Here is a 19,112-nt window from a genome sequence, read left to right on the forward strand (position 1 = left end):
TTTCAACTGAGCCTTCCAGGTTTACTTGCAGACTACCCTACAGCTTCAAATCTGCCAATATACTTCCTTGACCCACTTCAAGCTGCAAGAAAGTTCTACTTAATCTGGATGGGCTACAAATCAGTATTGTATTTGATGTTTTTAGTTCCCTTAAAATCACAATAAGTATGTAGAGAACAATTTGGTTTCTTAATGACAACTATTGAGGTTGTCCATGGGGTACAGGATAATACAGAAAAGCTAAGAGTCAGCCGGTGAGCTACGACCAGATGCCTTGATCTGAAGAGCACTGACCATGATAGCCAGATGTCTTAGTTTATATCACAGACTGACATACTGTTCTAGCCTGTCATAAATACTCTACACAAGGACATCTTCAAGGGGGACTGCAGCTTTTTAGTTTTGACACACATACTAGCTCACTATTGACTGAAGTAAAATTCCGTTTCCGCATGCTCCCGTGCAGAGGCATGATGCCATTTGCTTTGAAAACTTGAGTGCAGTTGGTTGTCGTTGGTTGCTGTTGTGTGCTACTGCTACACCCTATGTTGGAAGATGAGTACAAATCTTCTTCAGCATCACAATTCAGATACCATTTAGTTTCAGACTCTCCTCCTCTTGATTAAAATTGCTAAGATGATTAGTAATTCTATAGTCTCACTGTACAGCCTACATAGTAGCCAACTGTGTCAGTACCCAAGTCATATCAAATCAAGTCCACTGGGCTCCTGATTGCAGAGCAAGTTCTAGTTCTGCATCAGTTGATCTGTCAATTGCTCCCCTTCTATAGTTGCCTTTGTGCCACTTTTTGAACACCCCTCCCCCCCCCACCTTTTTAAGTAGTACCCCCAGTCCACCAGTATGTGTCTCCACAACTACTACATGGGTGATCCTGCATCTTCCAGATGGGTCTGAACAATACAGCGATATAGCATTTCATCAACTTCTTTCCTACACAGTCAGGAACGTTTCTTATGAACAGCAGGAAACACTTGGATTCTGCAGATTCCTGTACATCATTATGATCTTTTTGTGGCTGTCTTAATGCTCTTTTACCTCAGTGGATGATAATCCATTCTTCAGCAATGCAATAGTGAGATATTCCACTCCGAGATATTCTACTCCATATTGAGCTGTTCCAGTTCACAAATGTTCCTTGCTCTATCTGCTTATGTATTTATAACACCTTACTCTATTGTAGGTCGCTGCCAATGTGTATGGGATTTTAGTATACCGTGTGGTCCAAGCTAACATCTTGAATAAAATTTTCACTCTGCAACAGGGTGTGCACCGATATAAAACCTCCTAGCAGATTAAAACTGTGTGCCAGACTGACACTCCAACTCACCACCTGTGCCTTTTGCGAGCCAGTGCTCTACCAACTGAGCTACCCAAGCATGACTTACAACCCATCCTCACAGCTATACTTCTGCCAGTATCTTGTCTCCTACCTTCAAAACTTCACAGAAGCTCTCCGACAAAACTTTCTTCCAGGAGTGCTAGTCTTGAAAGTATCACAGGAGAGCATGTGTGAAGTTTGGAAAGTAGGAAACAAGGTACTGGCAGAAGTAAAGCTGTGAGGACGGTTCATGAGTCATGCATGGGTAGCTCAGTCGGTAGAGAACTTGTCTGCAAAAGGTCCTGAGTTCAAGTCTTGATGTGGAATACACTTTTAATCTACCAGGAACTTTAATATCTTCTTTCTTGAAGATTAGCATACCAAGGAAATGTCATCTACCATCTGTAGTGAACTAAATCTATGGATTAATCTCATTGAGATGTTTATAAAAATGACCCAATTCCTCTCTGCCATGTCTCCACAGCATAAGCATATCATCCACATAATGAAACCATATAGTCAGTTTTTTGTTGTTAGGTACTAATGCTTGTTCTTTGTTTTCCCACAAAGAAATTTGCTATCACTGGGCTTAACAGGGTCCCCATAGCTGTGCAAGCCATCTGTTCACAAGACTCATCATTCCATGTGAAGTACAGGGTCATGAGATTATTAAAATTTTTGAACCTATCAAGACAAATAAGGGCTCTAACGTTCCATCCACTAACTCGCAGAACACCAGATACATTTTACCCTCATGATGATACACCCCTAAGGAGTTCCTGGCTCAAGATATGACTATTTTACCTCTGGAATATTTTATCTAAGAGGATGTCATTATCGTTAAACCATGCAGTAGAAGTATTTGCTCTTGAAGAATACAACAGTTGTAGTTTCCCCTTGCTTTCAATTGTGTCACTATACTAACATAGCATGGCCATGTTAAAAGGCCTGATCAGTCAGTCATACAGACTGCAGCTTCTCTTCAGGAACCATATGTAATTTTGGGAAGTTTTAATATTAGCTTCAGTAAAATTATGTGAATATTGGTTTGCAATACCATGGTGCAACACAGTCGATGCTGATAATGTCTGTGAGCTGCAGTGATCTAGGGTTGATGCCTGTACAGCAAGGAAGAACAAGAAGTGGCTGCTTTAATGACGCTCTCTGCCAGAGACCACGGTATAAAGTAGGTTGCACACTGCACTTAAGTCAGTATGCTCGGTGTTAAGCTAATCGTTATGTGTCATATCAGCACTGTTTCATGTACTTGGCTATTTGCTTAGTTTTTCTTGTTGTTTACTCTTCGAGCTCTGTGCCTGGCATACAACAATTCTGGCTTTGCTTACTGGTTCTCCATACAGTGTACTGGTAACTCAGAGACACAGTTGGCCTGTGAGTCCGATGTTCACACACTCAGTGTTTGAAGCTCTGCTGATCATGCTCAGAAATCCGAATTTTTAAGTGTCTGTTCTTGTGTTCTATTAAAAATAATGAGGTCCTTACTCACAATATAATGGGTACATCAAAATATTGGATCAACAATTTACAGACTTTTGAAACCAGCAGCAATTGCAACAGTAACATAAAAAGCAACAACTACAATGACAGTAACACCAACACCACCAGCAGCACAGTGAGTTGCTACAACTGCTTATCAAACAGAAGACAACACCGCTCTCGGCATCTCCACTCACAGTGCTTGTATGCTTTGAGGACACAAATGTAACCTGGGAAATCTATCTGCATTGTTCCCTTCTCCGTTGTATGGCAAGTAATATTTCAGATTCTGAATGTCAAAGTGCCTCATTATTGTCCACAAGCAGTACGTTATATCATGTAGTACACAAGCTGCAACTGCTGGTTGAACCCAGTAGTCTTCCACTTAAAGAACTGTGTGTTGTGTAAAAAAGTGAGATTTTCATGCAAATCTTGTACAGCATCATCTGCCGACTCACTGATCAGAGACTTACTCATCAGACTGGCTCCTGACACGGAGATTAGAACTAAGGCATTGGGATCATCAGACTCAAGCTGTAACCATAAAAATTTATCAGGCATTGGGAATAGCATATGTGGCACAGAAAGCATTTGAAGATGAGCTAGAAGTAGCACAAATGACAGTTAAATCAATACTGTAATTGGCATGCACCTAACAACTTTTCACCACCACTTGCCAGAACAGCAATAACAGGCAATAAAGCAATTAGATCAGTAGTTACAAAAGAGTGCACCCATTGCTAACAGACACGCAAGACAGTGAGGTTGACACATCAATCTCACCCAGCCTGTATGGCATTGGAGAAGCTGCCCCTACACATTGTTGCTGTCAACAAATCCAATGGCTTAGTGCCCCAGAAATCATGTCCAGAGTGCCGTTGGAGGCACAGTAAGTTCAATGCCTTGAGTGCCATTGCAGGCACACTAAGCTCAATGCCTGTATCATGCATGACATATTGTGTCATTAGCAGCAAAATACAGGATGTCCAAGGAGGAATGGTCAAAGGAAGTTTGTGGTACCACTTGGCTGCAGTAAGGATTTGTAGCATACATATCTTTTTAAGCGAGAGTGGCAAAACAATGTTTTTGTCATGCCCACCCAAAACTGTTTGCAATACGCCACGTAGTTAAAAAGGAGCATGATGTTTGGAAGACCCTGAGCTCATCTCACCCATTTCTGCTAGTTGATGGACAACCTCAATAGTTGTCATTAAGAAACCAAATTGTTCTCTACATACTTATTGTGATTTTAAGGGAACTAAAAACATCAAATACAATACTGATTTGTAGCCCATCAAGAAGAACTCTTGTGACATAAGTGGGGAATCAAATTCTTCTCTAAAACTGACTTTGCGGACACCTATTTACAGTTGTCAGTGGGAACAGACACAAGGGAGGCACAGATGTTTAACATCCCTTTTAGGTTATATCAATACAATAGGATTCCATTTGATGTGGCTGGTACCCTCAGCATATTTCATTGATATTTAGAGCAGCTCATCCTAGGCATTTCTCAGCGTGCAAACTGCCTGGACGGCATTATTATAACAAAAGCAACATGGGAACAATACCTAGTAAATCTACAAACCCTATTCGAAAGACTGAAATCATGTAGCCTACACTGTTGGCTGGAAAATGCAGTTTCTTCCAACCTAGCATTACGTACCTATGGCCACATTTTAAGCACAACTGAAACCCACAAGCTAGCACGCCAATGCAATGCTTAACGTTTCTGACCCAAGGAGCTTCAGTCTTTCATGGATAAAATTAACTCTAATGCCAAGTTCATTCTGAAGGCAACCCAAATAGTGCACCCACTAAACCCGCTTTGCAAAAAAAGAGGCCAAGTTTCTATGGTCAGAAGTGTGCCAGAAAACATTTCTTCAGTTAGCAAATTGCCTGAAATCCACTACCTCTCATGCTACTTTTGAGTCCGAGATAGGTGCCAGACATACAAATGCTGAGGGCAGTGAGCAAGCATTTGCTCTTGTTTCCAAAATGCTATCAGCAGCACAGTTAAATTAGTCACAGTTGGGAAAACAATACCCTTGCAATAATCGCCAGTGTTAAAAAGGTTCTTATTTTCCTGCACAGTACAAAATTCCACCTGATATCTGACCATAAGACACTGATATTGTTTAGCCTGTGATCGAATGTGCTGGAGAAGATGGCACAGCGGCTGCAATGGTGGGCATTAGGGCAAAACTACACTGCACTCAAATGGTCATACTCAGTCTCGCATGCCTGTGGACCTGGATAAGGACTCTGACAATATGTGCCAGACACTGCAGTCATTCCCTATTACTGCCCATGAAGTAGCACAGGCTGCAGCTTAGGATCAGCTACTCTGGAGGGTTTGGTCATTGGTTCTCATTGGTTCAGCATGGGTGGCCCAGCTTTCAAGATGTATTTTTCACTCCAATATCACCTCAATGCTTCAGACGGTGTCTTGCTGCTGGCCAACTTCGAGTTGGAATGCCAGATCATCACTGCCACTGTACTCCAGTCCAGGCCCTCCACATGCTGCATCAGACTCACTGAGATAGAACATAAGTGTCAGGCATGTGGGAAAATGCAAGCCATAAAGAAAGAGAGAGAGAGAGAGAGAGAGAGAGAGAACATGTAAACAGACTTTGCTGGACTGTCCAAGGGTACCACATGGCTTTTAGTAGTGTACGCACTTTCGCACTCTTAAATTTCCCATGTGTGACCCAGATAAAATCAATAGCCATTATGATCCAAACCTTAGTGACCATATTTGCCACATAAGGTGTGCCACAGACCCTGCTGTTAGGTAATGTCCCATAGTTCTCCTAATTTGCTTTATATAGTAATTGTAGAAGGAATGGAACTGCTGCCCTCTTTGAACTGGCATCAAGTTCGAAGGCAGAGCAGTTAGTCAGGATATTCCAGTCACAGGTGAGGAAAATTTTTTCAGCAACACCATATGGCCTTTCAACAACACCATCTGAGGATGTGTTGACCCTGGCTACATATCTCAACTGCTGCCTGTGACATGCCAGCAGAACAGCAAATTATGTATTTAGCATTTTATGTTTCTTTTTATAGTTCAATTCTTAAATTCTTTGCATGTGTGAAGTATATATTTGTGCAATCTGTAGCACAGTTGCCATTTTTTGTTTTGAACAGCCAGCTACTTTTCATTTCATCCTAGTTGTTGGGTTGTTTGGAAAAGGAGACCAGACAGTGAGGTCATCGGTCTCATCAGATCAGGGAAGGACGGGGAAGGAAGTGGCCGTGCCCTTTGGAAGGAACCATCCTGGCATTCGCCTAGAGCGATTTAGGGAAATCACGGAAAACCTAAATCAGGATGGCCACATCCTAGTTGTTTCCAGCTGCCACATGTGACATGAAAACAGAGCAACAAATTAAGTATTTAGCTGTTTCTGTGTGTTTTTTTTCCTCCATAGTATAATTCTGAAATTCCATGCTTGTTTCTTATATTTAAGAGGTGTTTCACCAACAGTAACGGGTAGATTTGCACAGCCTATAGCACAGTGGTCATTTCTTTTGAATGACCAGCTACACAGCTTTGTAAGGTGCCAGCCTCTGTTGGTAACACATCGGAAGGGCAGCAAGTTAGAAAGTTACATATTTAGCTTTCTATTTATGCTTTTACAGTTAACTCTTAAGTTAGTAGTACTAGGCTGGATATGATGAGTGCATGCTGAGTATGGATGAAGGAGGAGCTGACCACAGTTCGCAAACAACTGAAGACACTTTTGGCCCCATCCAGGTATCTTCAGACTGCTGCCTTGAGGGGTAGCAGTAGTGAAGGATCTGGGACATTGCAAGGAAAAAGCTTCAACCATTTGCCCTCCCTGAGCCATACAACAGTTCACCATCATGTTCAATGGGAGTTACACAAGCATGTTCAGAATTTATGGTTATAGAGAAATGGTGGCAGTGACCAACTCTCATCTTGGGATTCAGCTTACCAACTCATTTCCAACAAGGACTGGCAGTATTCCATATGGTCTCAGTGTTTAGAATAACACAGGCAGCATGCATACCTTTGCAAAATGCTACAGGCTCTACAAGCATTACCCTCCAAGCACATGAATAATTAGTCAGTATGAGATCTGTAAGCAAAATAAATGCTGAACTATTTACTAAGGACATCGAGATTTTATGCAGAAATCTAAGTGTTAGTAAAATTTATCAACGCCACCTCTCAGCTGACAAGGAGAATCAACAAGGAAGACATTTACTGTGGATTTCTTGGATTTCTAAGGAAATCTTGCTGATAATTATTTCCTATAAAACTAATTACATTACAAAAAAGTACTCTATAGCACTTCAATCAAGAATTACTGAATAAACTAAATGTTATTTATACTAGAATAATGAGTGACCTAAGTAAAAAAGAATACACATTGTTCATTTGACAAACAGTTTTCAGTTTCTTTGGTTTGTTTCAAGTTTAATACAGTTACACTAACAACGTCACTGAAGATGGCAATGTGGAGCAGTAAGGCAATGCCCATTCCCTTGTTCAACCAGCCATTTGAGCAAATGCTGGAAATACAGAAAATAAGTAACATTCAACCTAAATCAGGATCACAGGACCGTGATTTAAATTAAAGACCTTTTTCTAATGCTTGTACATATCGTTTGGTGAAAGCAATTCAGCTAAGCCTTCGAGGATAAACTCATTATCTGTGATTTATGTTGAAGAAGAAAATAGTGCATTATTCATTGCCTGTATTAGATTTAGCATCCAAAATATCTATGATTAGAGGCATGGAGTGCAAAATGCTAAACAATGGAGAAGCAAGATTGTGGATATGAAATTACGAGATTAAATGCCACATACAAAAAATTGTAGATTAGATGTCAGACACAGAAATTTGGAGATCAGATGTCAGATGCAGATTTTTCTCAGTGAGACATCGTTCTGTTCATATAGTTTCATGGTAGCAATCTTTGTACTATTCAAGCTATCTACATTCAACTATTCAAGTCTATCAAGTATATAGGAGATGCCATCATGTTGCTCAATGACTTCATCAAGAACCATTTGTTGTTTTCTTTCATAATAATTATTTATCCTGGATCTTGACACCTCCATCAGTAGCATCACTACAAAGATTCATAACTGCAAGCTGATTACAACTGGTTGCCACTTGTAATGACTGACGAGATGGTGAAATATGGGTTCAATTACTTAATGGTGCAGGATGTCTAGAAAAATTCATTAATATTAAACAACATTAATGTCATGATCTGACGCAGACTGTATACTATTTATGATTACACATGGTACATATAGATACTACAGCCTATCAATGTCAAATACCTTGTACCGACAGAGGCAGTACTCTTCCTGAAGTGCTGTCACGGTAATGTTCTAGCACGGCAGTGTCCAGCACAATCTTGTCTGACTATCTACAAACAGTATATAAAGAGTACAGTCTATCAATATCAAATGCCTTATACTGACAGAGGCAGTATTCTTCCTGAAGTGTTGTCAGGGTATTGTTGAAGCAGGGCAGTGTCCAGCACAATCTTGTCTGGTTATCTAAGAATCTTATGCAAAAATGAGAATGCTCTATCTTTAACTATCACATTTACCCAACATTTCGTATAAGGAACTTGCATATGCAGCAGCGGGTAAACAAGATGCCATCAACAGTTTCTTCTAGAAAACCCTGGCTTGCACTGAACCGGGTCCTAGAGGAGATACAAAATGCTATCCAGTCACTGCTACACCATTAAGCATAATTTATCTCTTTTTTTCTTTCTTTTTGCCATGTATAGCAGTTTTAAGAAGTTCTGATTTTTCCAATGCATGATTTTTGTGTTGTGCTAGAAAATTCCAAATCCTAGTATATCTGTTCAAAGCACTTCATTGTTGTGCTCAGATATTACTGGGCAATGCAATTTTTACAGTCACTTAAAAGCTTTTGAAGAATTTTGCTTTAAAATATCCTTATTTCAGTTTCCATTTCTAAAAAGTAAACAAAACTGAACAGCATTTGTTACATTTGTGTTCATTAGTAAAACCATGTTGTGGAAAACATGAGATGATATGAATAAACCACCTACAGCAGTGACTCCTATGAAATTAAACCAAGAGCATTTACAAATACAGAGGAACCTTGCTTAACAAGCACCTCCCGCAAAGCACAATTTAAAAAAAAAAAAAAACTCGCTTAACAAGCGATGTTTCTCATAACGAGTTATGGCGATTATTGTGATGTCACCAGCTGTTCGCGCATGGCAGGGGGAAACAAAATGAACATCTTTCATTGTCGGTAACAGCATATGAAGAATGTCTCTAGTACATACTACAGTCTGGGTTTAGCACTCTTTCTGATACCATCTTAATGGGCCTTGTGATCAAACATTCTTCTAAACTTGTGTTCACACAGTGTCTTTTGTGGGCCAATTTGAATAACCTTCGTAGAAATGTCCCTGAAGATAAAGCCACAAGAAGACAAGCACAAGAGAAAGAAAACAATCTTAGAAATGAAATGTAAAATCACTGAAAAATGCAAACGTGGTGTGAGTGTTGCTGATTTAGCACACACATACAATCTGTCTACATCATCAACTATTTGCACTATCCTCCGGAACAAGGACAAGATGAAGGAGATAGATGCTTCAAAGGGAGTGACACGAGTGTCTAAACAACGGTTTCATATCCTGTATGATGTCGAAAGGTTGCTCCTTATATGGATAAATGAAAAGCAATTGTACGGCAAGACTATTAATGAGAACATCATTTGTGAGAAGACGAGTATGATTTCCAGTTAAGACAATGCCATGATCATCAGCAGCTGAAGAAGTGTTTCAGGGAAGCCACGGGTGGCTTGAGAAGTTTAAGGAAAGAACTGGCACCCATAGTGTTACGAGGCATGGCAAAGCAGCCAGCTCCAACAAAAAGGCAGCAGAGAACTTCATCTGCAACTTCAAGAGGCTCGTAGATTCTGAAGGTTGCCTACTGCAACAGGGGTTTTAATTGTGATGAGACAGGACTATTCCAGAAAAAGATGCCAAAATGTACCTTTATAACAGCAGAGGAGAATGCATTGCCCAGTCACAAGCCAATGAAAGACCATATCACACTGCTATTCTGTGCCAATGCATGCGGTGATTTGAAAATCAAACTGCTGCTTGTTTACCATTCAGGAACTTCATGAGCCTTCAAGAAGTGTAAAGTCCAGAAGAGCAGATTAAATGTGATGTGGAGGTCCAACAACAAGGCTTGGTTGACACATGATCTTTTTTGTGATTGCATCAATGAAGTGCTTGGTCCTTCGGTGTAAAGATATTTGCTTGAGATGAATCTGCCACTCCATATCTTGCTTGGTATGGAAAACGGTCATTCTTCAAACCTACAAGACCATCTCCTTGAGGAATTTCAACTCATCAAGATCCAATTTTTGCCTCCCAACACCACTCCGTTACTCCAGCCTGTGGACCAGCAGATTATTTCTACACTAAAGCACTCTTGAGCATTGCTTTGAGTTGACTGAAGCTACCAATGTCACTATCGGGGAGTTTTGAAAATATCACTTCAACATCATAGCCTTCGTCAAGATGATCGAAAATGTGTGGTAAGGGGTTATGAAGAAAACTCTCACTTCTGCTTGGAAGAAATTTTGGCTGGAGTGCATTGTTGAATGACACAGAGGCATTTGAGGCAGTACCTGTGGAGCCTGTAGTCAACAAGCTTGTGTCTTTGGCCAAGAGCACTGAACTACAACCGGATAACAATGATATTGAAAGAATTAGTTATATATTGTGGATAACACTATACATAATACTGCATGTATAATTTTCTTTGAATAAACGGAATGAATAAGATAAAACGTTTAGTACTTTTTCTGCATGGAATGCATTAGCGTATTTTACATTCATTTATATGGGGCAAATGGTTTCGCTCAACGAGTGTTCTGCACTATGAATAAGAGTCTGGAATGAATTACTCTCACTATGCGACATTCCACTGTACATTTATTACAATGGTATTTTATTAACTATGTAATGAATGGGGAAATGAGTGGATTAAATTAATGAACTATGAACACTTAAGGTGTATTTAAAGAGCTGTACCTTATAAGTAATAGAAACACTTAGCAAACTTACCAACAAAGCCTATGAAGTACAATGCATGATTTGGTTTCCCACCAATGACACCCAACGTCTGGCTGAAGGTAAAACAGAGCTATGAAATGAAAATAAATTGCAACTCAGATTAATGTCTCCAGAGATACAAAACTCTCTCTCACTACAACTGATTATTTCAAAACATAATATTTGCAATTTTTTTAAAAAAGTGCTGTTAACTGTTTACATGTGAGTTCTCAACTAAAGAAAGTATTAAACTAAAGAAGAGAGAGTTCACCATCTTCAAAGGTGCATTTTTATAAATAACTGTAAACACAAATTTTGGTGATTAAAAATAAATCTAGAAGAAATTTGCCAAGATGATCTCAATTTCTACAGAAAATTTTTCTTGAAAAACATTGACCGTGGCTTCAAACATAACAAACAATAACACTGCTACAACTATAATGTTTCTGTGGCTCACTATGAACAAATGATTCAGTCTGTCAAACAGAAATTTTGGACAAGTTTGTTTGCAGGGCCATCCTCTGCAGCAAGAATAGAAATATTTGTTTTGTAAATAAAACTGCCTTTTCCTGCTGCCGATTAATTTATTTATCCCAGACGCGTTTCGCCTTTTTCTGGTTCCAAGGCATCATCACTGGGATCTATTAACGATACAGTATTGTTAGTTTTAGATTATTAAACAGTTCATGTCACAATTTTTTATGTGAAAATGTAATTACTTACGATTTGCTGATCTTCGTTTCCTCTTATCTGGTCTGGTGATCGCACTACCACTTTATTACTGACATATAAGCACAACTATGTGTACTGACCTCCTTCGCACTGTTCACCATGTTTCTCCTTCTTTTTCTGGCGTACTATTGTTCTTTTGGCACTCAGTATAACTATTTCGTTGTTCACTACTTTTCAGAACATAAATATTGCAACTCCATTACATGTTTCCTCCACCTTGGCATGTTTGACTACTTGTTGCCAACCTAATGAGGTATATGTTCAAAACTAACTTCTATTCGTGATATTTATACCCTGTGTGTGTATGAGGGATGGGGGGAGGGGGGGGGGAGGGGGGAGGGGGGAGGGGGGAGGGAGGGAGGGAGGGAGAGAGAGAGAGAGAGAGAGAGAGAGAGAGAGAGATGAAGAGCTGTTTGGATGTTGTACTAGCTGTTAGCGAGTGGTTGAAAGCCTTGGTGACAGCTGATTTGACTTTTTGTTCCAGTATTCTGTGGAGAGGTTCATGGATAAATGAGTGTAAAGATGTTGGGTGGTATTATTATTATTATTATTATTATTATTATTATTATATTGGATAGTATTATTATATTGATCCTCTTTGGGAGTGTTATTCTATTATTTTATCTATTAGTGTATATAATGAATTGCTTGGCATGTGTACTTGATCATTCAACAGGGTTTTCCTTTGTTTTGGTTTTCTGTATGTGGTAATTTTCTTGCAGGGTTAAGAGGTGTTTTTTTTTTAATTGTTGATTCTAATTATTTTCCTGTCATCTTAGTGGTTGGTTTGTGGTCATGTTCTCTTAGGTGCTCTGCAAATGTAGAGTGGTTTGTCCCATATTTCCAGGCTCTCATGTGTTCTTTATATATGACATCAAATGTTCTATCTGTTTGTCCTATGTGTCTGTCTTCACAAGTGTTACACTGTAGTTGATATATACTTGCCTTATGGTATATGTCTCTGTTTTTTGTCAATTTTGGGGTGTATTTTTGTATAGAATTGTCTGTTGTGTATGTTATGTTTATTCTCTATCTTTCGAAAATGTTGGTGATTTTATAGGTGAGTTTGTGTTTGTATGTCACTGTGTACCATCTTGTGTTTTTCTTTCATCTTTTTCTGATAATCTTGTGTTGTTGTTATGGGACTGCGTGTCCGTGTTTGGTTCTGTTGCGGTGTTGTCTATGATTTGGTACTTCGTGCTTTTATTTTACTTTTAATTTTGTTGTTTAGCTTTGTGACTATATTATTATCGTAACCATTATTTTGTGCTGTCTGCATTATTATGCCCAGTTCTTTTTGGTAGCTTTCTTTGGTGAGTGGCACTGTGTTGAGTCTATGGAACATATGTCGAAGTGCTGCTTGCTTTTGTGTGTGGATGGTTTGAGGATTGGGGAATGATAATGTCCGTTGCTGTGGGTTTACAGTAACTTTCAAAACTTATTGTTTTGTTTTTTGATTGTTATATCCAGAAAGTTAATTTGGTTGTTCTGTTCTCTCTGCATTGTGAATTTTATATTTTTATGTATCTTGTTGATGTCATTATGCAGTTCTTCAATTTTTGTTTGTGGTTCATCTATTAAGCAAAGGATGTCATCCGTATAACTGAACCAATGTAATATGTTGTATTCCTTTGCTACTATTTTTGTGAAAATGATCTGTTCAATGTGGTTTACAAAAGTATTTGCAAAGGCTCCTGAAACTGGGGACCCCATTGGTAATCCATCTTCTTGTAAATAAAATTAATTATTGAATTGGAAGTACTTTTGTTCTATTATGAGCTTCATTAATGAGCATATTTCCTTAATCTGTTCATCGGGGAGTTGACTATAAGTTTTCAGGTTCTTATCTATGATTTCTATGGTTTCTGGTGCTGGTATGTTGGAATACATGCTTTTTATATCAAATGAGAGGAGTGTTGCTGTGTCTGGGATTTTTTTATCTTTTATTTGTTGTATTAGCTGTGTAGTGTTATTAATGGTTCTGTCTTCTTGTACTTTAAAATTTTCAGACAGTAATTTTAACATGTATCCCGCAAGCTTGTAAGTGGAGGATTTTCTGAAATCCAGTATGGCCTCACAGGAACATTCGGGTTGTGGATTTTTGGTTGGCTTTGGAGGACAGTTGCAGTGGGACTGATCTGTAACAAGTTTCTTTTCTCTGTGTTATCCAGTACGATGTCAGTATTTTTCAGAGTGTTTTTTACTTTTGTCTGGAATCTGTTTGCTGGGTCTGATTTTAATTTTGTAATGTTATTTTGTGAAAAGAATTCTTGTATTTTTCAATGTATTGTTCTTTGTCTATCAGTACTACTGTGTTCCCCTTGCCTGTTTTTGGAATGATTACATTTTCATTTTGAAGTTTTCTCGTAAGTTTTCTGAGTGTTGTAGATTCTGTACTTTTGTTGTTGTGTTTTTATACTGCTTATTATATTCTGGATTTCTTTTTTTACTAGTTCTCTATTTAGTCCAATGTTGACACTGCTATTTTCATTCCTATCTTCCTTGTCAAAACACTTTCTGCTTCTATAACTAGATTTTCTAAGAAATCTTCATCTATTTCTGAATTTACATTGTATTTTAATCCTTTCTCCAACAGCTGTCTTCCTTTACTGTTTGACTGTGTGTCAGTAAGGTTCACTAATCTTGGGTAGAATTTGTGTGAGAACATGACCTCAAACCAACCACTAGTGGAGGTGATATGAAAGTAATTAGAATCAACAATAAAAAAACACCTCCTAACCCTGTAAGATAATTATCATATATAGAAAACCAAAGCAGAAAGGAAAACCCTGTTGAATGATTAAGTACACATGCCAAGCAATTCATTATTTACACTAATAGATAAAATAATAGAATAACACTCCCCAAGAGGATCAATATAATAATAATACCACCCAACATCTTTACACTCATTTATCCATGAACCCCTCCACAGAATATTGAAACAAAAAGTCAAATCATCTCTCAGCAAAGCTTTCAACCATTCGCTAACAGCTAGTACAACATCATACAATTCAATCCACCCCCCCCCCCCCCCCCAAAAAAAAAAAAAAACCACCCCCCTCTCTCTCTCATACACACACAAAGTATAAATATCATAGTCATGAACATATACTTTGTTAGTTTGGCAACAAGTAGGTAAATATTCCAAAGCAGAGGAAACACGTAATAGAGTTGCAATATTTATGTTGTGGAAAACAGTGTCCAACAAAATAGTTACATTGAGTGGCAAAAGAACTATAGTACACCACAAAAAGGAGAAACATGGTGGACAGTGTGAAGAAGGTCAGAACACAAAGTTGTGCTTATATGTCAGTAATAAAGTGGTAGTGCGACCTCCAGATCAGATGATTGGAAACGAAGATCAGCAAATCATAAGTAATTACTTTTTACATAAAAAATTGTGACATGAACTGTTTAATAATCTAAAATTAACAGTACTATATATAGATCCCACTGATGATGCCTTAGAACCAGAAAAAGGCGAAACGCGTCTAGGATAAATAAATTAAGTGGCAGCAGAAAAAGGCAGTTTTATTTACAAAGCAAGTATCAGAAGTTTTGAATGATCAAATCCTGCTTAGTTACTATTTTCTCCCAGTATTATCATTATACAATTAGAACACATTCTCTGTTTTCAGGTGACACACACATACTCTTTTGGTTACTTTGGTTATGTTTCTATATATGCATTTTTCTTCTTCAAGTCATTATATGATGTGGGATATTGGGTAAATGGTATACCAGAATCATTTTCTCCTTTTCCAATTTAATTTCCAGATGGCATCCAGGAAGGACAATTGTCTGTATTTCTCTGCATAGACATAAATTTTTGTAATTGTATCCTAGTGATCGTTACATGATATATAAGTTGGAGGAAGTTATACATTTTTTGATTCATATTATAATATGGTCTCTTGAAATTTTGAGAATGAGGCTCTGTGGGATGCAGAGCACCTTTTTTGTCCCATACCCTGTCAGAGCTAGTTGAACATTTCCATAACATTCACATGATAAGTAAACATTCCCTGTGGTAAGGTGAAAGTCCTGCCCCCCCCCCCCCCCCCCATTCTCTATCATTAACCCAGCTTTGGCAAATATTCCAAACAAATGAACAATACTCAAGACCTGAAAGAACAAGAATTTTGTAAAAGCCATTTGAGGGTGGATCACATGTACTTGGAATTTTTCCAATAAAACTCAGCAAGTTGTCTGAATTTCTCACAGCTAGATTTAACTCATCATTCACTCATAAATTGTTCCAGAAAGATACTCCTACATACTTGACAACTGTGACTGATTCCAGCCAGGGTCTTTTCACCTCTGCATGCACATTACATTCCATGAGTACAGGGTCAGTTAACAGTTTTTGGCTATGTGCTGATACTAACGAACTTCAACTCTTTCTGCCTTTGGCAACAATTTCTAACAGAATGTGCTCTCTACTTGTAATGGCATCAGCAGCAGACTGTCGGAGAGAGCTAAAATTGTTGCCCTCCATGTCATTTTGTACATTATGAGCAGTAAAAATCTTAACACACTTTCTTGAGGTAAATGGAAGCCATTTTTCCTTTTGACAATGTCTCTGCATGAAGAACAGTGTACCACATCTATTTCAGGTAACTACTGTGCTCTTCTGATTTATGTATGTGTATATGAGTTTTTGAGACTGATAATCAGTTGTAAAAGGGATGTAACAAGAAAGTTCAAAGGTATGAGCAGAAAACTGTGGTCTACTGCCAAGATTATCAGCCAACTGGCAGTAGATTTAAGTTATGAAACATCAGTCAATTCAGTTAAAAGTGGAGTAAAATATAATTTTCATCATCTGTTTCTCACTCTGACAGAGATTATCTCTAACAATGTAAAAGCAATCTACATTATGTGAGACTACAATTAGCTTCTTTTTCCAATAATTTTAATCCATAGAAGAAACTTCTGTGAACAGTTCTTTACCTGATCCACATTATCCTCCTCACTGTTGTACCTCACAGCTTACATATGCAACTGAGTGGTAAACTGTCATTCCAAAAATTGAATTTAATGTAGATAGCTTCTCCCTCATTATTTATCAGAAAACAGTATTCATTCAATGAAATAAAAATGACACTAAAAGTGAGCTCTCTTTTGAAAAACATTACAACAACATATTTGCCAGTGGAACTATTACTCACTTTAAGGCTTTCGACATATACTGGGTTTATTTCACTTAAGCCCAGTCTAAGTGGGATAACAAGCAGCAGAGGTTTCCACACATATGATGACCTGCATGAACCAGCACCTTTACCACTGCGGGGTCGTACATTGATGAATTCTTCACTTGGATCTTTATTGCAGCATAATCGTCCTGTCGTAAACAAATGAAACAAAAATTAAATCAGGAACTGACAGCAAAAGGAAGGTCCACACAGATAATTAAGATGCTATGTGAGCTGCTGACAAATTTATGCTACATTATGAAAAAAAGTTGTTATTACACGTATTCCCTGCTCCCTACACATATACAGCACAGGAAGAATGGTTGCTTGAATGCTTCTACACACACTGTAATTAGTCTAACCTCATACTCATAATCCTGCCAGCATTGGCCTTGCAGAGCAAACAATATCCCTCCACTAGTATCATTCCAGAACATTGTTGTCAGAAAGGACAAAAAATGGCCAGTCAACAATATTCTTCCCATGGATCCTCCAAATACTTCCTCTTGTTCAAAGTATTTATTTGACCAAGCAACATGAATATTCATTTCATTTTACTTCTTGTTATTAGTGGCACATGCATAGGCCACATCACTACTGCACACTGTAGCAGCAACTTAAATCAGGCCTGTAAATTTCTACAGTCTTGACAAATATAAAATCATTAGCAACATTGTATTATTGTGGCAGGTAAACTCAGCAAAATTTTCATAACTCTCATGATAAACTATCATCCAATATCCTTCCAAGTGGATACAAGAGTAGTCTTTATGATGATCCACCCAGAAAGATATCAATTAGGATTTTCTGTCATCTTGTGTGCAACACTGACTTCTTATAGCAAACAGGCTATTGTGATTAAAAATATCATCATCATCATTATTTAAGACTGATTATGCCTTTCAGCGTTCAGTCTGGAGCATAGGCATTAAAAATATGTTTATGAAAATAGCCATGTACAAATCAGTCTTTAAAAAATAATTAACATCCTTATACGCGTGCTGCCTGTTCTTTTGGACATGTCCAAGATCAATTGTACAAGAAAGACCAAGTCCAAAAGAACAGACACCACACATATAAATATATTCATCTCATCGGTGCAATTAATGATCGTTCAGTGCAGATGTAATCTTCGGTCGGCCGGGGTGGCCGAGCGGTTGTAGACCACTACGGTCGCAGGTTCGAATCCTGCCTTGGACATGGATGTATGTGATGTCCTTAGGTTAGTTAGGTTTAAGTAGTTCTAAGTTCTAGGGGACTGATGACCTCAGACATTAAGTCCCATAGTGCTCAGAGCCATTTTTGTAATCTTCGTCTGACCTCTTGCGGGATTCAGCATGAGGCTGTGTGCAATGAGTGTAATGGACAGGGGACACAACATATGTAGTATGAGACAAGTTGGGCAATTGGGTTGGACGTGAAGCGTACTTGGATAGGCGAAGAGGTTATGGCAACCACTCGGGTAAAATGGGGCTCTGGATTTGAGTCCCAATCTGGCAAAAATTTTCACTTGTCACCACTGAATTCACTTCAGTGCCTGAATGCAGCTAAAGTCGATATTTCAATTTTGTCATCAAACATCCTTACTGCTACACAGCGATCAGTTTCTAATATTTTTGGGCTAGACACCTTTATATCATTTTGGTTTCCTCATTCAAAATACTGCCTATTTAATTGCTCTGGACATGCTGGATAACAAATATTGTACAATGGCTGGGATTTAAACCCAGGTCTCCTGCTTGGTACAAATTTTCTTTCATCGCTTCATTCTGCATATATACATCATAGCTGCCTGAGACTTGAAAAGATCTCCGGAGCCACACAGTTGCATTTGATTCAAGCACCTGGGCCTGGGTTTCAGGTAGGCTCCCCCATTTCATTTGATGCTGAGATACTATTCCAATACAGTTGGAGAACCTCTGCAACACCGTTTGACTTTAGGGGAAATACCACGTGGGTTGAGACACGACTGGGAACATGAAATTGAGGAGGGAGATCTCCTAGTGTAGTCCATGCAGTTATGCAAGTCACTGTGCCAGAGTGGCATAGTGACTATCACATCTGCCTACTTAGCAGGAGATCCAGGTTCAAATCCTGGCCTTGGTACAAATTTTCATTACTCACTTCAGTCTATATATATAAATTGTAAAAAGAGGTTGGTCAAAAAGAGCACCACAAGACATAAAGCAAAACTTTGGTGCAGACATTCTATGTGTAAAGGTGCAAGCTCACTCTAGTGCATA

General features: G+C 38.5%; 1 protein-coding gene across 2 annotated transcripts in view; it reads right to left on the bottom strand.

The window, feature by feature from the left end:
* Positions 1-19,112, bottom strand: part of LOC126483795 (cysteine protease ATG4B) — an 80,914-nt gene that overhangs the window by 19,900 nt on the left and 41,902 nt on the right. For both annotated transcript variants that reach the window (XM_050106972.1, XM_050106970.1), the window contains exons 6-7: positions 16,846-17,018; positions 10,952-11,030 (exon numbers count right to left, since the gene is read on the bottom strand). In XM_050106972.1, coding sequence (XP_049962929.1) covers positions 10,952-11,030; positions 16,846-17,018 — 252 coding nt within the window. The remainder of the gene's footprint in view (positions 1-10,951; positions 11,031-16,845; positions 17,019-19,112) is intronic.

This window comes from Schistocerca serialis, chromosome 6 (assembly GCF_023864345.2).
Source record: "Schistocerca serialis cubense isolate TAMUIC-IGC-003099 chromosome 6, iqSchSeri2.2, whole genome shotgun sequence".
Taxonomy (NCBI): domain Eukaryota; kingdom Metazoa; phylum Arthropoda; class Insecta; order Orthoptera; family Acrididae; genus Schistocerca; species Schistocerca serialis.